This window comes from Plasmodium gonderi (genome assembly GCF_002157705.1).
Source record: "Plasmodium gonderi DNA, contig: Chr10, whole genome shotgun sequence".
In the NCBI taxonomy this organism is placed as follows: Eukaryota; Apicomplexa; class Aconoidasida; order Haemosporida; family Plasmodiidae; genus Plasmodium; species Plasmodium gonderi.
The window spans coordinates 1,076,361-1,099,428 of NW_021628935.1; the positions used below are offsets into that span (position 1 = coordinate 1,076,361).

Genomic DNA, 23,068 nt, shown 5'->3' on the forward strand with positions numbered 1-23,068 from the left:
AACATTCTCTCTATCCCATCCTGCTCTTCTATATCATTTGTGGGGAAGAGAAGAGGGGTCCTGTTTTTTTTTTTTAGTGTATTAATATAGCATTTAAAAAAGAGCATAGTATATGCATATTGGTATTAATGATTTTTTTTTTTTTTTTTTTTTTTTTTTTTTTTTTTTAATTAAGAAATAGAAATTCATTTACAAATTCAACCTCATATCGTCCATTTTTCTCTCCCATCGCAAATATTACACAACTGTTTGATGGATATGATTATTAAGAATATACACTGAAAGAGAAAGAGAGAGAGGGTGGGAGAAGAAGAAGAGGAAGAAGAAGAAGAAGGACCCTTTTGGCCTTAGCAAAATTTTCGGAGTTTTTCTCAGTTTCGTTCTTAGGAAAGATATTATGCGTATAGGGCAAACAGAGGAAGCATGAAATTACTACTAGTGAGTGGCTTGATGTTCTGGATTCAGCTTCAAGAAGTAATATGGGGATACATAAGTGAGAAAAATGTGGAGAAACTAAACTTCTACTCCAATAAGAAAAGAATAAAAAGCCGAAAAGTGAATTTAATAAAACGTAAATTGCAAAATGATTATAATTATGAAAATAAACGTTTTTTTAATAATCGACCTATGACGGGCGAAAAGTCTTTGAACAAAATATCCCTTATAGGAAGAGTGGGATGTGAACCAGATATAAAAATTTTGAATGGAGGTGATAAAGTAGCAACATTTAGTCTAGCAACGAATGAATTTTGGAGAGATAGAAATACAAATGAGTTGAAATCTAAGACGGATTGGCATCGAATTGTAGTATATGATCAAAATATTGTTGATCTTATTGATAAATTTTTAAGAAAAGGAAGAAGAATATATATTCAAGGTTCATTACATACTAGAAGATGGTTTGGAAATGACTTAAATAGTCAACCAAGACAAATAACTGAAGTGGTCCTTTCATATAATAAAGGAGATTTAATATTTCTGGATGATAAACGTAATTTTATTTCTCGAAATTCATCAAATATACAGCATAATGAAACTACAAGCATATCTAGCGATGTAAATACACCTCCCAATTTCAGTGCTAATTCTGAAGATACTGTTGTCTCCTCCAATACACAGAATGATGGTGCAGTACCACAAGACGATTTTACACAAGGTCTCGAGGGCGCGCCCTCCCAACCATTCGATGCTCTGGATGATGGTCTCGGCAAGGACGAGGGTATCTATGATAAGATGAACACGCAGGAGTTTGACGACTGACATAGGGTAAGCACACACATGCACAAGTACACGCATACATATGTATATATATTTCTGTGTGTATGTGTTGCTACATGTTAATCGAATTGCATAACCGGTTATGTGCACATAAAATTATTACCCAGCTAGCCATTTTGTTCATATATATGTTTTTTTTTTTTTTTTTTTTTTTTTTTTTTTTTTTTTTTTTTTCTTCTCCTCGTATATGCAGGCAATAATGGAATGTCAAAATGTGCACACGAGTAAACCCTTTCGGGTTGCTAATTCGAATATCTCTGAATGGTGCAGAGATACCAGGTGTCTTTAGCAAAAGAAGTATGTGCGATTCCAGTTGTACATATAGATAGGTAGGTAGATAGATGAATAGATACCACATGTGGCATTATAACAGTACCCACAAATTCGAGTGCCTTCGAACGGTTCACGCATGCACATGCTGCGCAGAGCACTTTTGTCCATGGGTAGCCGTATGAACATGCATACGGATAGGCATATTAACGTCCATACGGATAGGCATATTAACGTGCATACGAATAGGCATATTAACATTCATGTGGACAGACATATTAACATTCATGTGGACAGACATATTAATGTTCATGTGGACAGACATATTAATGTTCATGTGGACAGACATATTAATGTTCATATATAACTCCGTACCCAACCTCCAGGCACTCATTTTATATGTCCACACCTCTGGCCTTTTTTTCGCCCATTTCCTTTCCTTTTCTTTTATTATTATTTTTTATTTATTTTTATTTTTATTTTTTTTTTTTTTTTGTCTTACTATGTGGAGAATTGCAATATGTGTAACAGAGTGCGTGTGAAATATCCCCTCTTTTTTAAAACATTTTAAAAAATTATATATTTGTGTGCCATTAAAAGGGCTTATAAAATTCCTCTGATCAATTTTGTATCACTTTAGATATGCACGCACTCATCGCACTATATGTGTACTGCCAAGGTGTGAATGTGAATTAAAGTGGATGGTAAAACTGCTCCAGTAAATCCATCATCATGGTTTAGTAAAACCTTTTTTTGGTGAAAAAGTGAGAAAAAAAAAAATAAATAAAATAAAGTAATAATAAAGGTTCGCTGAACTGAAACGAAAAAAAAGGCACAACAAAAGGCGCTGTTAGGTTTACTAGGAAAATAGGTTTGCAAAAACGCAAAAAAAAAAATGGGCGCATAAAAATGGGCGCTTAAAAATGGTCGCATAAAAATGGGAACGTGTGAAAGTTTCGGATGTGCAACTTGCAAAAGCGCAGGTGCACGTGAGTCAGTTGATCATACCGGCGTGATCCATACGCACACATGTTTAATTAAAAAAAAAAAAAAAAAGAAGGATTGTCCATAAGGGTGCATATATGTGCACCTGAACATACAAAATGGGGAACGCTAAAACTTCAGCTATAGCTATGCTAAGAAAAAATAAAAACCTATCCATATGGGTGAAAAACTAGCCAAAAAGGTGCGAACAAAATTATCAATAGAAAATATTAAATATAAAGAAACGACACGCGCTCTCTTGGAAACGGTTTGGCTGCACCCATCTTCGCGGTAGTCCCCGTAGTCTTCCTTTTCCTCCTCTTCTTCTGCTTTTTCCACTTCTGCTTCTGCTTCTTCTGCTTCTGCTTCTTCTGCTTCTTCCACTTCTACTTCTTCTTCCTCCGAGAGATGACCCACCCTGCCATGTGGCTAACCGCGCCTGATTTGCATCAGCCCTTCCGGTGCCCCTTGACGTTACACTTTTGCAAGAACTGATTCAAGAGGGACGTAAATTCATTGCGCGCTATCTGAACCTGATTGTACGTAGATGCAGTAATTTCTATATGTAGCTGTTTGGAATCCAGTAGAAAGGTGGTTTTTGTTGGCTGTGCAGGGTTTGAATACTGGCCCTTTATTTGACATCTAGCACCTGACATGTCTGAAATTCGTGCAAGAACATCACGATTACATATTTTTAAACGAACATGCTGTGGGTAATCATTAATGTAGAATTCTTCCAAAATAGTGTTATCTTCAGTAACATAGGTATGAGGTAAGAAAGGTGAATACTTTTTCATATTTCTTGTTCTAATTGAATTTAGAAGCATATTTCTATGAATATTTTCAGTTTTGCTATTAGTTTGTACTTTACTATTTGCTAATTTTTTCTTTACATCTTCCTTAATTCTGTTAAAGATTAACTGTCTTTCCTTTTCATCTTTTATATGTTCACTTGCTTTTGTTGCTTCTTTTTCTGCAATTTTCTCGATTTCACTTTCTTGGGATGTCTCCACATTTTTTTTCATATTCTTTTGTTGTTGGGCAACAAAATTGTACGTTTTCATTAGTTCATTTATTGTTTTTGCTTTTAGAGATAAATCCATTTTGTCATTCATCTTTATTCTCTGTATTTCCAGTTCTATTCGTTTGATGTCATTTTGTTCATTTAATGCTGGCGGTTCACCAGGTGGAGGAGGAGGAGGAGGGGGCGGCGGTTGCTGCTGTTGCTGCTGCTGTTGCTGCTTCTGCTGCTGTGAGCCTTGTTGATTTGAAGATCTTCTCTGGTTTTGCAAAACTGTTGACGAGAGCGAGACATGAGTTGACATGGCCCCGGTGGCCATACCATTCAGTTGGCCTAGAGCTGGAGCTATGCCTGACGCTACCGCTGATGTTACATCTAATTCTCCATCTGGAGCACAAACGTCTGGTTGATTGTCTGCCTTGTCCTGTACTAATCCAAGTTCCTTCTTTGCAATAGCCTTATCTATCTGCAACCGAGACTTTTCATTTGGAGTAAATTTGTATCCTTTTCCTGTGTACCCTTTTTTTTTGTACTCAGAAAAGCTAGTACTATTGGTGTATTCTTGAACCAGCGTTTCTAATTCAAGAGGGATATCTATGGTTTTGTTAATGTAGTATATATTATTTTTTATTAGATTGTAAATGTCATAAGCCTTTAAATGTTCATTGGGTGTGATAAATGTGTAGGAGTATCCAATACTGTTTGATCTCCCAGTTCTTCCGATTCTATGTATGTAATCTTCTATATGATCAGGGCATTGGTAATTAATAACTACTATAATATTTTTGATATCAATACCTCTTGCCATAACAGATGTAGCTATTAAAATTTTGTTTTTTCCTTCTTTGAAATTTTGCAAGGTAAATTCCCTATCAGCTTGGTCTTGCCCACCATGCAACACCAATGTTTTATAATCATATTTAAATAATTCTAAATAAAGTACATCTGCTTCTAACTGTTTATTGACGAAAATAAGTATTAACCCATAACTTGCCCATTCTCCTAGTAATTTTAAAAGATGAAAAATTTTTTGTGATTCTTCTAATACTTGAACAAATTGGTATATGTTATTGTTCGTTTTTCCTTTTTCTCCTACTATAATTTCGATAGGTTTATATAACAATTTTTTTGCTAAATTTTGAATATAATTTGGAAACGTGGCAGAAATCATGACAGTCTGTTTATCTTTTCTACAATTGTTTAGAATACTATGTATTTGAGATTCAAATCCAAGATCTAATAATCTGTCTGCTTCATCCAAAACAACGAAAGAAACTCTATTCAAATTTGTAACTTTACAATTACTTATGGTTAATATGTCTATAATACGACCAGGAGTACCTACTAATATTTCTACCCCTCTTTTAAGACTGTTCAATTGGGATCCTATATTAGAACCTCCATAAACAGCTAATATTTTCAAATTCACTGCTTTGCAATACACTTTTGCTTCATTCTTTACTTGTTTACTTAGTTCTCTTGTTGGTGTAAGAATTATAGCTATTGGCCCATCATTATTACGTAATGGTGGTTGGTGCAGTACATGTCTCATAAGAGGAAATAAATATGACAATGTTTTTCCACTACCCGTTTCAGCAATTGCTATAACATCTCTTCCACACATTAGAGCAGGAATTGTCTGCATCTGAATACTAAACATTTTTTTAAAATTCTTTCTTTCTAATATTTGTAAAATTTTAGATGGTAAACCACATTGATAAAAATATTGAACTGGCCTTGGACAATTTTTTCCTCTCACAATTATATTTCCATTATTTTTCCTAAACATTTCTACATCACTCTCTTTCATGTTCGTTATTTCACTTACCTGTACATAAATATTTTTTTTAATTGGTAGGTACTCTACTTCATCATGATTTACCTGTAGCAATTTTTTATTCACTTTTCTTAGAGTATTCGTTTCGATATTAAATTCGCTATCTTCACTTAAGCCATCTATAGATTCTTCTTCTGATTCGCTCTTTCCTGCAGTGGAGTTTCCATTTTTCTCTTTTCCTATTTTTTCAACTTCCTTCTCCGTGTCTTTCTTAGTCTCTTTCTGTATGTCGTCTTCTGTTTTTTTTTTTAGTGCTTCAATGAACAGTCTATAGTATTCTTCACTGTTTTGGTCCTTCGTAAGATCTGCTTCTTCACCGGGTTTGGCTAGTCCCACTTCTTCACTCGGTTTGGCTAGTCCCGCTTCTTCACTCGGTTTGGCTAGTCCCGCTTCTTCACTCGGTTTGGCTAGTCCCGCTTCTTCACTCGGTTTGGCTAGTCCCGCTTCTTCACCCGAGGTGTCACCCTCATTTTTGTAAGAATTTATCTTTCCTGACCCCTCGAACTTGTGCATGTTAACATCATAATTATAAATCTCGTCCAATGTTATAGTTTGGTTAGGCAAAACTTTCTCAGTATCTTTGTCTGCATAGTCCTTTTCCAAATTTCTCATGAACAATTCCAAAGCATCTTCATTATCATTTTCTCCAACTTCTTTCCATTTGTCTGTATTAAGTTCTTCAATATCCTCCTTTCTATTATGCGAGTCTGTGGTTACATCATCTGTTCCGTTCATTTTACGTGCACTCGTTTTTTTTTTTTTTTTTTTCTTCTTCTTTTTCTCCTCCTCTTCCGAGTCCCCAACATTATCAGCGTCCCCTGTGATATTTTGAAATATGTCCAAATCGAGCTTCTTCTTCTTACCAACATGGGTTCTTGTCATGTTCAGGGTAAATTTCGTAGTCTTTGCAGAAAGGGGTAATTTTACATCTACTTCATCATTCCCTTTCTTTTTTATCTTTTGTGCGAAACGTTTTAATCTTTCCAAACGGCTAAGTTTGTGCTCGCCATTTTCCTCCTTGCCGCTCGGAAGATCATTCGTAGGAGCACTCGCAAAAGTGCTCACATTGGCATCCGCATTGGTGTCCATGTTAGAATCCACGTTAGAATCCACGTTGCCAACCGCTTGGTCGTCCACTTTGATGCTAACCTCCTTTCTCTTTCTTCTGACCTCGCTTCCACTATCCGTGTTTTCACCAGATTCACTTGCCAATGGGTCTTTCTTCCCAAGGTCCCTGCTGCCAGTAGTCTTGCTGCGATCATCATTGTTCTCCTCATCCCGTTTGCCATGTTTCTTCTTTTTATGCTTCTCCTTGTGTTGTTTGTTTTCTTTCTCTTCCTTCTCTTCTTTCTCTGTGCTACTGTCATCCTCAGATGTAGAATAGTTTTTTTTTTTTTTTTTTTTTTTTTTTTTTTTTCTGCGTAGGTATTTTTCCGAGGTCCTGCTGCTGCTGTCGGAGGATCCGTAATGGATTGATTTCCCCCTCTCGTTTTTACGTTCCCTTTTTAGTCCTTCCTGTGCCCTACGACATTCCCTTCTACCCTCACTGGAATCTTCTCCTTGAGAAATACTACTTTCGTTACTTCTATCACCATGTTTGATACGTCTTTTTGTTCTTCTCCTATCCTCACCATCACGACTTCCTTTCGCTCCCAGTTTCTCCTTATCATGTTGCATCCTCTTTCTTTCTACGGCCTCTGAATACATTGCACTAGAAGTTTGGTGCCCGTTGCTGCAGCTACTACTCCTTCCACTTTGTCCACTTCTTCCACTTCTCCCACTTTTCCCACTTCTTCTACTTCGCCCATCCGCATATTCGCTCATGTCCCCTTCATCACCGCTACTACTCATACGTTCCTTTTTCCTTTTCGATTTTTTGTGAAACCCCTCGGGTGATCTCAAGTGTGAGTTCCTCCTCTCTCTATACCGTTCCCTTTCCCATTCTCTCCTACTCACCCTTTCACAATCTCTTTGCAACCTTACCCTATCACCCCATTCTTGTCTAATCCGTTTTCTATAATACTGCATATCTCTTTCCTCGCTCGTCTCCTCTTTGTGTATTGTATATGATTTAAAAGATTCTTCATCGTGTGAATCCCTTTTCCTTTCATGATTATCATATCGAAATTCATTTTTCTTTCTTTTACTGCTACTCAGGATGCTATTGTTTCTATCCCTTTTATAATTTTCATAATGACGACTCATGCTGATTTGAAATGGACGTTTATATTGAAATTCATTGAGATTGGTCTAGTAAAGTACGTCCCAATTCAGATCAACATGTTTTTTCATGCGTTTGCAAAGAAACATGCGTTTTTCTCTTTCTTGTTCTCAAGTTGTATTGAGAAAAAAAAAAGGCAGCAGAAAATGGGAGAAGGTGAAGGAGGATAGTAACAACTTAGGTAAGACGTTCATATATATATATATATATACTAAAAACTGTTTAGAACATTATATGTAAATACATATGTGCCTACATTGGACATTCAAAGTAGAAATGGATTCCTACACAGCTGTTTTTTTTTTTAAAACTAAAGAATTCACACAGCAGCCATGGAATCTTTGGCTCGATTAAGTTGATCCTTCATACACGCAGGTGTTAACAGTTTTTGTAAGAACGGGGAAAAAGGAAAAAAAAAAAAAAAAAACACCTTTGCATGAAGAACTGCGCAATGAACTGGTTCCAAAGTCATCTACTTAATATATATACATATACGTATGTATGTGATGTGACATATAGGAAACTTCAAATATTTCAAGGCACTTTTTTTTTTTCTTACTGTTTTTTTTTTTTTTTTTTTTTTTTTTTTTTTTAATACTCCGAACAGTTATAGGAAAAAAAAAAAAAAACGATGGAATAAAATTTGAAAATGGAGGAGTATGCCTGTTGTTATTTTGTTTTGTTTTATTTTGCTTTGTTTTTCTTTGTTTTGCTTTGTTTTGTTTTTTTTTTTTTTGCATTGTTTTGCTTTGTTTTGCTTTGTTTTATTTTAATTTTTTTTTTGTTGTTCATAGATTTTGCATAAATTAAATTTTGGGTCAGAATCTCCATGGCCAGCGAGAAGGGCGTGAAAAAACGGCTTAAATTATTTATTCTTTTCCGTTCCTATTGCTTCTCCTGTGTGTCGTAATAGCAAAAAGGGTGCTGAAGGGTACGCGTTGAGAACACATACACACAGGTATCTATCTATGTGTATATATGTGTATATATAAGTATATATATGTGTATGTATATGTGTATATATACACATGCTTAGCGTGGCAAAATGTTAGGCGTCGAGCCTATGTTATTTACACCCCCAACTGGAAAGAACAAATACCCATATGGTGGTAGCAGTGCGAAAGAAAGTATATATTGGATAAATATTTGATAATGTCATGCTTTGGAAGGTTTATTTTATTCTGCAAAAATAAAACAAGATAAACAAAATGGCTCCTTTTTCAATGTTCATCATTTAGATGACATCTTTTCCCCCCACATTTTTGATAAATTCACGAAATTTGTGAAATTTTTTTTTTTTTTCTCTATTTTTTACCTGACCAAGCAAGGTAATAAAATAAAAGATAAAATTTTTTAACATTTCACAAAATGGAGAAAATAATAAAAAAAAAGTTATGCATTGTTATAAGAAAAAATTCAGATATTTTCTAAGATATATAAACATTCCCCCAATAGAGATGAAAATTCCCTCATTTCGAGTATCTCTTCTTTTCATCAAAATGGAGAAAAAAAAAAAAAAAAAAAAAAAAAAAAAAAGGAAAGAATGAATGAATAAATATTTGATCTCCTGGCTGTTAACTGCTATCGGTTAAAAATGAACAAACAGGATAGAATAATAAAGAGACATTCTATTCATTCCTTGTTCAGTGGGATATGTACATCAAACTTAAAATAAAGAGTGAGGAACGGGAAGAAAATATGAGGAGGGTATATCCCTAAAATAGACATTTCCCTTTTTTACGTTATGACTTATGAAAGTTGTTAATACACACACCAAAAAAAAAAAAAAAAAAAAAAAAAATACTTACAGGAAAAAAAAACCATTTAACAAAAAAAAAAAAAAAAATTCTTCCTATATTTTATATAATCAGACAAAAATGGAAAAGAGGTGAAAAGAACAAAAATATATAAACAAATAAGTACGTTATATATATGAAAAGAACGGAGTGTAACAATTATTCTTCAGTTACAGAAATAAGTTGAACGCCTCCGGATAAGATTGGGTGTTGTGCTGGTTAAGCCACCCCACACCCACATACACACATTCGCACCCTTCCTCTTTTAAAATGTGTTAAATTTTCTTTAAAATTAAAAAAAAAAAAAACAGAGAAATAATTGTAAGGAGGGAACGGCTGTTTTAGGAAAAATAATCAAAGTTTATGACACTATTCTATTCCATTAAAACTGATAAATTTTTTACAAAAGTATGCATTGTACGAATCTCTCTGTTTATACGGAACAAAATGCACCAAATCGATTTTTGTCCTTTTCATCATATTTGCATCACAAATTTCAATCATTCAGTTTTATCCACTTGGTGTGCCTGTACAAGTGCTCAAGAGTTTTGAGAATTCTTCACTAGTTTGAGAAACTCCTCTTCCTGTGTCGTTTTCTCTCTCCACCTTCATTTCCCCTTTCCCTGGTCCTCTTTTTCCGTTTTTCCTTTTCATTCATGTTTAACTTTGAATGTTTTTTGCTACTGTGATGATCGTTCTCCCTTTCCATTTTCCCCCCAAGTTTATGTCGTCGCCTTTCCTCGTGTTTATGTTTTCGCCTTTCCTCACGTTTATGTTTTCGCCTTTCCTCATGTTTATCTCGTCGTTTTTCAAGTTTGTGTTTCTTTTTCTTATGCTTTTCCCTTCGTCTTCGCTTTACGTATGCGTCACTTCCACTGTCACTACCACTTCCACTGTTACTACCACTCTCACTACCACTTTCACTACCACTGTCACTACTACTGACGATTCCCAAATTTTTGCGCTCCTTAAGGTCATCTTCCGCCTCCTCCTTTATGTCCCTCTGGAAGTTCAATTCCTCAATGGTTATAAAATTCCTGCATTGGTACGGCAAATGACCAATATGATTGCATAACGTACATGCACCAGGAATGGTAGTTGAAGAGGTTCCTGTTAGAACGGCCAAATTGAATAAACTTTTTGCCTTTTCATTTATTTCTTCATTTCTGGATTCGTTTTTTTTTAACTCCTTGTTATTCAATTCTTCAATGGATGCATATGGATCATATCCAACTGAATTTTTCCAAATTTCTGATGTTTTCAGAGATGCTGAAACGGGTAGCCTGTTGTCAGCGGGCATCCGGACTCTTCCTGCCTTGCTGGGCATTTTTTCTTTTTTTTTTTTTTTTTTGATACTTGGAAAAAGGCTTTTCCACCTTATGTCACAATGTTAATGTATTGCAGTTTTTGCAAAGCTGCTATTTCGCAGTGTTTCAAGGCTTTCCTTTTTCTAGTGTTTCAAGGCTTTCCTTTTTCTAGTGTTTCAAGGCTTTCCTTTTTCTAGTGTTGTAAAGTTTTTCTTTTTCTAGTGTTTCAAGGCTTTCCTTTTTCTAGTGTTTCAAGGCTTTCCTTTTTCTAGTGTTTCAAGGCTTTCCTTTTTCTAGTGTTGCAAGGCTTTTCTTTTTTTAGTGCTGCAAAGTTTCTCTTTCGTATGACTCCATGCCGTTGTGTAAGTTAAATCGGTTTTGCATTCAAATGCTCTTGTTAAGAGTTCGTTTTCCATACGTATTATATAATCTCGGTCATGATCAGACTACTTGGATTTTGTCCCAAAGGTTGGCAAATGGGGGGAGATTGGAGCTTTCTTTCTATATGGAAAATTTGGTCTAATAACTCCCCCACTTTTTTTTTTTTTTTTTTTTTTAAATATTCGACTAAATGTATGAACATGCAGAACGTTGTTTACTATAAATATGCATTTTTTTTTTTTTTTTTTTTTTTGTACCAAGCGGAATCATGTAATTGTATGAACATGCATAAATATTTTGTATTTATATGCATGTGCATATTTTTTTTATTTTTTTTTCCCCTATTCTGTGTTGCCTATTCAGTGCAAGAAAAAAAAAAAAAAAAAAAAAAAAAAAAACCACCAGGATGAAAAATTCGGAGAGTTTTTTCTCAGGAGAATATGGCTGCATTGGTTAGGAAGACACTTCCCTGTTTTTGTGAAGCATTGATAATAATTAAAATAGGGGGAGGGAGGGAAAAATTGAATAAGCTTTGAAAAAAGGTAAATATGCATAATACACATATTCACTATGTTATAAGTGTACACATGTGTATTTAAGCATATATACATATATATATATATATATATATATATATATATATATATATATATATATGCATATGTATGCAGAATACATATGCTTGAACATGCGAGAGTGCAGGTGCACGATTTTTTCGCCGGATATACCTTCATGAACAAAACAAACTTGAGAAATCAAGACAAAGAGGAGAAAAAGTTCCACATTACCATTTTACGAGCAAGCATGAATGATGACTTCAAAATTTAAGGGAAAAAGCAAAGTGGAAAAAAAAAAAAAAAAAATAATAATAATAATAAAATAAAATAGTAACACAGCACAACATAACATGGAATAACATAAGGCAGCATATTTTTCAGCAGCCTCTTACTTCTGTCTGCTCCTGATTTAGATCATCAACCCGTGCAGGATAGCTTTGTTAAAGGTTAATGTTAACTTTTTTGTCGAAAAAAAAATTTGTATAAAGGGAACACAAAAAGTAGCAAATTCAAAGAAAACACTTTTATCTCTCACAAGTTCCTTCCACTTGGCTCTTCCTTATTTGGCCTATTTAGACACCAAGTAGGAATTGCTGAACAGTCTTTTGAGAGATGATCTCCCGTTTACCACTACCACCTTTGGATTCATATTGAGTTTGAAAAGAAGGGAAAAAGAAAAAAAAGAAACACACAAGTAAACACAAACAGATACAAGTAAACCTACGCAAAGCGTGTGCAGGCGTGCTCCTCCCACACACACACACACCCCTTCTTTCTGTTTGTAAAACGAAGGAGAACCAATTCCAAAAGGTAGAAAAGGTAGAAAAGGTAGGAAAGGTAGAAAAGAATGAACAAAGAAAACACAGAAGATAATGAAATTCAGAACTACATTTTCAGTTTTGTACCCAAAATAAGTTCAGGGTTAGATCACTATGCATGTGTTGGATATTTAAAGAACAAACCAACTGTATATTGTTGGGGTGGAAATTCATGTAATCAGTTAGGGGTTGGGATCAATACACGATATTGCAAAAGACCTACTGCAGTTTCATTTTTTGAAGATTTCTATGTTTCATCTGTATGCTGCACTTATTATTGTACCCATGTATTGGCTAAAAAAAATGCATCTGATGTTGGATGTTCAGTTTATTCATTTGGAAAAGGAAACAATGGGTTGTTAGGTTTTAGAAAGAAAAGAAATTTGATTCCATTACAAGAGGAGGATATTCATTTGAATGAAAAAAATAAACACATGAGAAAGTTCAACAATAAGGCCAATAAAACTCTGTTAGATGCATTTGGGATTAACCAGAAAAAAAAGGAATCTTTTTCTTCTGGTAACGTCGACAGTTTACTGGATTTTGATGTCAGCCAAATTTCCAGTTCTCCCGATGAGGACGATCAGGGGAGTGCAACCGAGACCTCAGCAGATGGAAGGAGAAGTAGAACCGACACTTCAGCAGATGGAAGGAGAAGCAAAACCGACACCTCAGCAGATGGAAGGAGAAGCAAAACCGACACCTCAGCAGATGGAAGGAGAAGTAGAAACGACACCTCAACAGACGGTCATCCCCACTTTGATCCTGTTACAAAAAAGCATATTTCAAAGCAGAAGGAGCAAGGTGAAGAAGAAACTGTACCTGACAACACTAGGGAAGGGGAAAAAAAAGGTAGACAAAAAATGGAAGAACATAAGGAAAAGAACAAGACAAGAGCGAAAAGAATGAAGAATGAAAATTATTATAAAGTTCGAAATGATCTAAAGGAAGAGAAGGAAGACTGGTTTACCCCAATGCCTATAAAAGTGAAATTTCCAGAACGTGTAAAAATAAAATTCATTTCATGTGGAGATATGCACACGTTAGCAATTTCGACGAATGGTATTTTATACGGTTGGGGATATAACAACTTTGGATGTGTTGGGAATGGATGTAACAAAAATGTGTACGAGCCGGTTCGTATTTTTTTTCGAAAAAGAAGGTTACATAGTGACGAGGGGAAAATGGTGATAAATAACACTGAGTATGGTAAGAGTAATAAATTAAGGAAATACCATGGGAGTAGTTCTCCCTTTCTGGATGAACATAAAGAAGATGTAGTTATTCATTGTTCTGCAGGAGGAAAGCATAGTTTAGCTTGCACCTTACAAGGGGACATGTACAGCTGGGGATATGGAGGGAATGGAAGGTTAGGACTTGGAAATATTCGAAGTTATAATAAACCTCAACTGATAAGAAGATTGCAAAATAGAAAACGAATAATTTATGTGTGTTCTGGAAAGTCTCATTCAGGATGTATAGATGCAGATTATAATGTATACACTTGGGGAAATGGGAAATTTTTTAAACTTGGGCATGGAGATGATAATGATGTATTGGTTCCAAAATTTGTTGAGTTTTTAACTTGTTCCAATAAAATATTTATGTTAAGTTTTGGAACTTTTAATTCACTAGCTCTTAGTGTAAAAGGAGATGTATTTATATGGGGTTCTTTTACCTTAAAAAACAAAAAAACGGGTTCTTCTTCGTATACATCTAAGATACCTAAAATGATAAACAGTAATTATAAGTGTATATCTGTACATGCATCTATTTACATTGTTCTTGCAATCACGATTGTTGGTGATCTAATAATGTTAGGAGATACTGATGAGGCATTAGTAGGTAGAGGACACAACAGCTACTTCAATGTTGTGGGAGAAAATAATCATAACAGTGAATCCGATTCTGAAGACAGTAATGCACAAGTACTGAATCAGATGATTAGAAAGGAAAAAAAAAGCTCGATTAATTATTATGCAAGTCTGAAAAATGAATTCCCCATTAGGTATGTTAAAGAATTACGTGGAAAGGTACATGTAAAAGATATTTTGAACCTTTTTTACAAATTAGAAAAATTCAACTCCTACCCAGGGGATTATACATATCAGCAAGTCTACCACCACAATCATATGCAGAGACTGAATGATGCTTCCTATTATGACATAGAAGGAATACAAAAGGGTGTCGAACCATATGGAATATTAAGAAAAAACCAATTGGTGATAAGATCAAAAGTAAAAATGATTGAAGGAAGTGAACATTTCAGTATGTTTCTACTACAAAGTGGGAAGGTATATGCATCTGGATTCAACAAAGATGGAGAGTTGGGAAATGGTGAAAACAATTTAAAAAAGAAATTTGCAACCCCTGTACTGATAGAAATATGTGTAAACAAAATTGTAAAAATTGCATGTGGTTATAACTACACATTAGTATTAAGTGATAAAGGATTTATATACGGATGGGGAAAAAATGACAAAAGTCAGCTTGGAATTGGAGTTCTTAAGGACACTTACGAACCTGTACATTTGAAATCCATGAGTAAGGTCATAGATATATATGCAGGACATGATCACAGTGCATGTATAGTGAACAGTTCCTTTGAGGAAGTGGATACTGAGAAGGTAGATAATGAAGAAGATGTAGATGATATTCCACCCCTTCAGCATGGAATTTTATATACCTGGGGAAATGCTGAAAGTGGAAAAGTAGGACTTGGAGTGGATTACACCCATGGTTCCATTTTACTACCTCGTAGAATTAATACAACAAATAAGATACACAAATGTTCTCTAGGGATAAATCATAGTTTATTTTTAAGTGACAGTAACGAATTGTATGCATGTGGAAGTGCAAATAATGGGAAGCTAGGAATAATAGACGAAAAGATGAATTATATGGTATGTTCCCCGAGGAGAGTAAATATAGATCCAAATATATACATTAAAGAAATAATAGCTGGATCGACTTTTAGTATCATATTATCTACTGATGGGTATATTTACATATGGGGAGAATTTATAAAAAATCGAATCTCTTATGAATATCCAACTATGTATACTGAAATTATTAATGTGAAACATATCATCGGTGGTAGAGATAAGCACATTTTTTTTCTTACATATGATAACAAATTATTTGGATTAGGAAATAATACATATATGCAAATTCTACACGAGCAGAAAGAAACTTCCATATATGAGAAACCTAAACTAATTTCATACTTCCTGGACGGAAATGTAATAGAAAGTGCGTATTCTTTTAAAAATGCCTCTTTCGTTCAACTAGCAAAAAATCATGATATATTTGCATGGGGTTATACTTCTAACTGTCACTTAGGTATTGGCTTGACAAATGTGACATATTTGAAGCATCCAAAGAAGGTTGTGAGGAGCTGGGTAACATACGAAGATTGCGAAAATGGAGAAAGTGGAGAATACGCTGCAGAAGCTAATATTGGAAATTTAATAAATAGTCTAAATCCTACAGCAGCATCCAATATGCGGGAAGAACTTTTGGACGAATTCCAATTGGTTAGGAAAAGGATCTTAAAGAGAGATCGATTTGAAAATGATTTGGTATATGCAATTCCTTACTACCAAGAAGAAATAGAAAAATTGATATATCAAATACAAATAATGCCACAATATTTAAATTGGGAATATATCCAAGTGCTTTTAAAAAGGGAAAATTATACCAACAGCATTGGTTTTATACGATCCTTTGAAAAGGACCTAATAGATATATACAAGAAGCATGTTAAATTTCTACTCAATTTGCATTCATTTGAGAGACAGTATAACGATCTGCATCTAAATTATCAGAATTATGTGCTCGCTAACATTTCTATGCTAGAGGAAGAACGGCCATCCATTATGTATTCTAATTACACACATGTTTTAGATAATAACAGAGATAAACTGCAAAGTTTCGTGTACATTCTGCAGCAACAGCCGCTGTATCTTACATTATTGTGTCTCATTCATAATTCTAAGAATGTCAAGCATATCAAGAGGATGTCTTACCTGTTTCACATGGGGAGAGAGCCCAATGCATTGATATCTGCATCGGGAGGTGCTTCCATATATGTAGCAGCTCCTGCTGGGGAGGATGAGTTAGCCAATGACAAAGGCATTAAGTTTGCACAAAGTAGGGCTAAGAACCATTTTGAATTTGTTCGGAGCTACTTAAACCACATCTACGACTACGACTCGTACAATGTGGTGTCTAGATGCAGACAGAACTGCCATGAATATGAAAACCAAAAGACAGAAAAAATTAGAGAGAAGTATAACTTTTATAGAAACAGCACGTTCATTTTGTGTTCTTTCATATTCGATCTATACTATGATTTGAGAAACGATCGAATAAGAAACATTTTTACAATTTTTCTAATAAAACTTGGGATTGAGGAAATTAACAACTGCTTGCATATTGAGTCTTTGTTCAGAATAGAAACATCCGTTTTTTTTCTTCTCATCAAGATGCTGTTTATGAAGAATGACATTTTGGTCAGTTTTGCACACAGTCTAGCCGACATGACCAACCCCAATTCCTTTGTTCGTTTGTTGGATGGATTATCTCACTGTGTTCGTGAGGATGTAGCTAGCCGTTTGGAATTTCCAGAATCGGTGGTTCCAAAAAGAGAAGATTTGATAATGAAAGAAGCACATGAATCGATGGCAACCAAGATGACGGATTCTAACATGATTCTGGAAAATACCTTACCAAGGAACGCACCAGTAAAAAATACATCATTGAAGGGAAGAGTTGATCATATCACCAATGATCTGGGGAAAGACTCTTACAGGAATCGCTTCATAGAAGAGGAGGATACCCAAATGGAGAAGGAATTCTTGAAGTTTATAAAGGGAAAAACACAAGAAAAGACAGATTCAGTGAATCTAACTGGACAGCATCTACAGAAGGATGAAGATGATAGCCTTGGATTTTACAACAATTTTGATGAACATATGAAGGAGTATCCATTGTCAGCTTCACCTGTTGTTGAGGTAGATAAGTATCGAAATGAAAGCATTGCTAGTAGGAGAGGTAATCCAAAAGATGTTTTAATCGAAGTAGATATGGTTCATGTGTTTAGGGAAATGTGCAAATTATTCAGAAAAATACAATTCCCAGAAATGTTTAAAATTATAATAAAAAACGTTTTTAAATACTTTTGCATATATGAAAGGAATGTAAATAAAGAGAGTATGTTAGAAAATAAAATTTTTTACTTCAACAATGAACATTTTGTATATGTACCATTCTATCATTTGTTATTAATGGCTATCCTGAATCCAATGATAACAAGTATGAACAAGATGGCAGAAAAGTTCTACTTCCCTTTGATTCCATCACATATTACAAGCATATGTGACAGAATATCTAATTTTATAGAAGTTCTTTATTTAAATAAATATGAATCTTTAGCAAGTTATAACTTAAAAGAAAATTTAGTGTCCGTCAAATTCATTTTTGAAAATACCTTCAATGTGCTTGTACAAATCACAAACAATTTATGCAAAACCGATGAAGATGTATACCTCAATGTTTATATCAATTTGTTTCACTACCACTTGTGTAGTATCCCTTCTTATGTTAACTTGAAACTTTTTCAGCTGTGCCATGTTTTCAATCTCTTCTTTAGATTTCAAAATTATTTGTCTCTTTCGTTTAGTGATCCCCTCATAGATATAGTAAATTTTTTCTACAAAAGAAAGGCGGACTCCACGGGTGCATGGGACGAGGCAGGCACGGAAAAAAATGGGACCGAGAAAAATGGGACCGACAAAAATGGAACCGACAAAAATGGGAGAGGCAAAAATGGGAAAAGCAAAAATGGGAAAAGCAAAAATGGGAAAAGCAAAAATACTATTCAGAAGTTTCTACTGAAGTCAAGCGGTGGTGACAGTGATGGGAGTGATGGCCGAGCCAAGGAACGAATCAAGAAAAGGAGTACTAATAGGACAGATGGAAATGGGAAGAAGAAGAAGAAGCTGATTTTCAGCGAATCCGAAATTAACCTCTTTGTAAAATGCAAACTTGTGTATAGCATCGAACTTGATATTCGATTTTTAATAAAGGAAAAAAACATGAGTATCTGTGAATTCACTAGGATCCCAATGCCACAATACATGTGCTATCGTAAAAAGACACGTATAAAAAATAATGAGTATTTATTTTCTATAATTGAAGAATTTAAACATAAAAAGGATAAAATTTTTGTAGTGTGTGAATGCTTAAGGGGATGTCCGATGCTAGAGAATTGCACAGAAACGTCTAATTTAATTTTGAAATTAAGATCTTTAAGAACATATTTTATGTCTCTAGACAATCAGAAGGAAACAAATTTAGTTCATCTAATCGACAAAACAGTTGAAATATTGTTATCAAATGAGATGTCTTATGTGGATTTCGTGGAAAATTTACCCCCGAATTTATATACACATAAATTTAAAAATGAACAAATTGAAAAAACCAGGAGAGAAAAAGAATATTTACATATGTTACAAAATTCATATGATAAACATTCATTTTTTCAAAACAAGTGGAGAAATATAGCTATGCAAATATGCCTGAATATGCTAGAAAAAAAAAAACATGTTAATTATTTAAAAAAATTACATGAACGGCAAGAAAAAATCGAACAATTAATTTTTGCATACCAATTTAAATTAAAAAATAATATTCAAATAATAAAAAGAGCACTAATATTTGTATCCAAATTATTGATTGAGAAACCGATACTTATTCATGCAACTCATTTTCAAAAAAATCTCTTCTTTATAAAATTAAAACGAGATAAAGATTTCAGACGAACTCAAAGAAACAATTATCTAATTACATATAACACCTCAACAGTTCATATATATCCCATGATAAAATTAATTCAAAATGGTTCTATTACCAATATTAACGAGATAATTCACCCTCTTGTCGATTTCTTATCTATAGAACTCTCCTTCGATATTGACCTTGTTCTTAAGCTTAATTTGGTCTTAATCAAAGGTGCAGAAAAGAAGATCATCAACTCTCACACATTTCGCAGCCAAGACATCTACAACATCTACAACCATTCTCCATTCATTTCATATCCCCTTTTCCCTTATAACAAGGACAATTTGTGTGCAATCCGGGGACTCAGCTTTGTGCACTTGTTGCACGACTTGGTTGTAGACTTGTTCTAGACATGCCGAACGGGGTGGCAGTGCGCGAGCATGCATGTACATAGACACTTGTGCGCGAGCATGCATGTACATAGACACTTGTGCGCGAGCATGCATATGCATAGACACTTGTGCGCGAGCATGCATATACATAGACACTTGTGCGAGTGTTCTTTTCAGTTGCTGATTCGGGCCGTGCTAACCGGGTGTGCTAAGGTTTTTCTTTTTCTTCCGCTCTGCCGCCCTTCCTCCCTGCCACGTTTCCTCCTTTTATTTTTTTAATTTTTTTTTTTTTTTTCTTTCTCAACCCGAGGGATAGTGCCCCCTTCAGTTTTTTTTTTTTTTGATCACGCAAGCATGGAGATGCGAAAGTCTCTTTTTAAAAAAAAAAAAAAAAAAATACATACATACATATATGTACATGTATATGTTACGAATTTCTCTCTGGTGTGCATAAAAAATGTGAGGAAAAGAGTGCTTTTACATAGGATAGTCCTTTTTGCATAACGGACTAGTTATCATCATTGTTGTATGTGTCATAGTTTACATCTTCATACAGCACATTGTTTACATCCATTTCGAGGTTCTTTATGTGTGTCAAATGTTCAGGCTCGTCGGTAAGAATAGTGTCTGTTTCGATAGTAGCTTCGCTGGATTCTTCACCAACTTGTGTCTCATCATTGGCAATGACATGTGCTAGGTAGTAGCCCTCATCTTCGTTTTTATTTTCAAAAAAAGGATCGTCTGTACTATCTTTGTACAGTTCAATTGCCTCTGCCATGTCAGCATTGTCCGCTGTACTGTCTGCTGCATTGTCTGCTGCATTGTCTGCTGCATGATCCGTTGCATTGCTCGTCACACTTTCTTTCTCATGTTCTTCCACCTTTTCATTGTTACTCTCTGAACACGCGGGGGTCTCCCTCTTCGCCTCGCCCTCAGTAATAATATTTCTTATGGTCATTTTTTTTAGGGGATTCTTTAAATGCTGTGGTGGAATATACTTAGGTTTTTCCTTTTTTTTGAAAAAGATTTTAAATTCTTCTTTCAATTCATCATTATTGTATATTTTGTCGCAAAAATAGATACACCTGATTCGTACGCTCGCATTTATTTGAATTCCAGTTGTTTCTACATACTTTGTTTTGAAGGCCTTTTCCGTGTATTCTTTTAGATTTATTTGGATGATATTCCACCCTTCGTTTAGGATCATTGGCATGGTGCACCATTTGTTGGAGAGTCTTGTCACAGTCTATCGGTATTAGAAGTGATATTAGAAGTGATATTAGAAGTGATATTAGAAGTGATATTAGAAGTGGTATTAGAAGTGGTATTAGAAGTGGTATTAGAAGTGGTATTAGAAGTGGTATTAGAAGTGGTATTAGAAGTGGTATTAGAAGTGGTATTAGAAGTGGTATTAGAAGTGGTATTAGAAGTGGTATTAGAAGTGATATTAGAAGTGATATTAGAAGTGATATTGGCTAGCGGGTATAGTGTTGTGCAAATTTTAATCCATCTTGCACATCCTTTGGAAGTGGTGGTGATATTGTTGAGTCTGGACAGTTGCCTCACCTGGAAGTTAGAAATGCGAAATGTTCTCCTACAATTCTTATCATCCATTAAACTTATTCTAAACGAAAAGTATTTATTCATCTGTAGTGCAGGATGATGATGATGATGATGGGGAGTACTAACTTCACCATAGGGATGACGTGGAGAAAATGATTCTCCCTGATGGGCAAACAGGATTCACATTTTAACATAACTAGAATGTAAACCTTGTCAATCTATGCCATCTAATCGACAACAAAAAAAAAAAAAAAAAAAAAAAAAAAAAAAAGCTATCTGAACTACTTCTAAAAACACTACTAGAGATATGCAACACTTACATTTTTAACGATGAGCACTATGAATGGATGAGTGATGGCCAAGGATGTGAATTTCTCCGGAGCTGTGTATATGTATGAATCTGAGGTATTTTCTGACATGATCTCAATTGCACTTAATTTTATAGAATCATCTAGGACTTTTCTAACGCACCCCTTTTTTGTCTTGGTCTTCCAAAGGTCTAGAGGCTTGGATCTATCGACATGGGTTGAGACAAAGTAGGGAGAGATAGAGAGAGTAGTGTGACAAGGATGGAGTTATTTTTCGCTCAGGGACATCGTAGACTAAAGTGATAACGTGTGAATGCATCGCGTGTGTCGAATTGTATGTTTTGCACTTGTCCGATTGGTGCACTACATGTTTGGGAAATTAAGCCCTTACCCAGCACTCAGCAAAAGGGATAGAACATTTGGCTGATACTTATTCCTATACATTCTGCAAAGATGTGGTATACACTCAAGTGGTTATGCAGATAAGGGAGAAAAAGTGGTTATGCAGATAAGGGAGAAAAAGTGGTTATGTAGATATGGGAGCAAAAGTGGTTATGCTGCAAAGTGTGCGAAGTGTCTACCTTACTTTTCTTACTCCTCTTTATGTAAAATTATTTTTGCATAGCTCAATTTTTCGCTATGTAATTTTTGTATACTTAACTCCACATTAGCTTATTTAAGCCTCAAAAGAAATAGCTATTTCGCAAAAAAGAGAAAAAAAAAAAAAAAAAAAAAAAAAAAAACCTGCACATTTTGCAAAATAACGTGATTATGTTTTTTTTAGAGAAAAAATATTCAAATGTCTAAAAATGAATACCTTGTCTAAGTATAGAAATGTGTATATATATATATATATATATCATTTCCCACCCTTTTTTTTTTTTTTTTTTTTTTTTATTGAAACAGTGTTAAATCGCGGTATTGCACAATGAAAGGAAGTGAATAATTTGAAGAATGAGAATTCACTTTTCTCCCATCTCGGAAAAATTTCTAAACATAATAAGAATGATAGATACTATGTCAGGATTGTATTTACAATCCTAGAGAGAGAGAGAGAGAGGGAAAAAAAAAAAAAAAGGTAAATAAAAAAACAGGTCTCAATTTTAACAATTCTGTGTGTTTCAAGCAAAATGCATTAAAAAATATGATGGAGAAAACATCTTCTTTACCACATTTTCCTTTACATTAATGTCATATAAGCTTTATGGATGGTGAAAATTGGAATTTTTTTCTGATACATATATATATCTTCCTCCCTCATGAGTGTTATATTGCAATGGTGCATACTTGGAGGGATTTATATGTATGGGAGATTATTCAACTGTTTTAAAAAAATAAATAAATAAAAATAGAAGAAAATAAAAGAAACGAAACGCAGCGAAAAGAAAAAACAAGGAACCAAAATAGTAAGAGTATAAACCACTTTGTGTTCGAAATGAAAAATGGAAGGAATTGACTAAAATGAGGGTATATACACAGTGACATGTGTGCCCTTCTAATTGGGTAAAAATATGCATATGCATATATGTTCTACAGCACAAGAAGCCTCTGT

General features: G+C 34.4%; 5 protein-coding genes across 5 annotated transcripts; 2 read left to right on the forward strand and 3 right to left on the reverse strand.

Moving 5' to 3' along the window:
* Nucleotides 1-423: 423 nt before the first annotated feature.
* PGO_102250 (single-strand binding protein) lies at nt 424-1,260 on the forward strand (the record flags this gene model as incomplete). Its single annotated transcript, XM_028688255.1, has 1 exon — nt 424-1,260. The coding sequence occupies one exon, from the start codon at nt 424-426 to the stop codon at nt 1,258-1,260; it is 837 nt and encodes a 278-aa protein (XP_028544056.1).
* Nucleotides 1,261-2,981: 1,721 nt separating this feature from the next.
* Nucleotides 2,982-7,595, reverse strand: PGO_102260 (ATP-dependent RNA helicase; the record flags this gene model as incomplete). The annotated part of the gene is made up of 1 exon (XM_028688256.1): nt 2,982-7,595. The coding sequence occupies one exon, from the start codon at nt 7,593-7,595 to the stop codon at nt 2,982-2,984; it is 4,614 nt and encodes a 1,537-aa protein (XP_028544057.1).
* A 2,374-nt stretch (nt 7,596-9,969) lies between these two features.
* Nucleotides 9,970-10,734, reverse strand: PGO_102270 (hypothetical protein, conserved; the record flags this gene model as incomplete). The annotated part of the gene is made up of 1 exon (XM_028688257.1): nt 9,970-10,734. One exon carries the CDS (start codon nt 10,732-10,734, stop codon nt 9,970-9,972), a length of 765 nt encoding a protein of 254 aa, XP_028544058.1.
* Nucleotides 10,735-12,499: 1,765 nt separating this feature from the next.
* On the forward strand, nt 12,500-19,663 carry PGO_102280 (guanidine nucleotide exchange factor; the record flags this gene model as incomplete). The annotated part of the gene is made up of 1 exon (XM_028688258.1): nt 12,500-19,663. The coding sequence occupies one exon, from the start codon at nt 12,500-12,502 to the stop codon at nt 19,661-19,663; it is 7,164 nt and encodes a 2,387-aa protein (XP_028544059.1).
* Nucleotides 19,664-20,153: 490 nt separating this feature from the next.
* On the reverse strand, nt 20,154-21,960 carry PGO_102290 (transcription factor IIb; the record flags this gene model as incomplete). The annotated part of the gene is made up of 4 exons (XM_028688259.1): nt 20,154-20,891; nt 21,212-21,292; nt 21,529-21,721; nt 21,908-21,960. The coding sequence occupies 4 exons, from the start codon at nt 21,958-21,960 to the stop codon at nt 20,154-20,156; spliced, it is 1,065 nt and encodes a 354-aa protein (XP_028544060.1).
* Nucleotides 21,961-23,068: the final 1,108 nt, after the last annotated feature.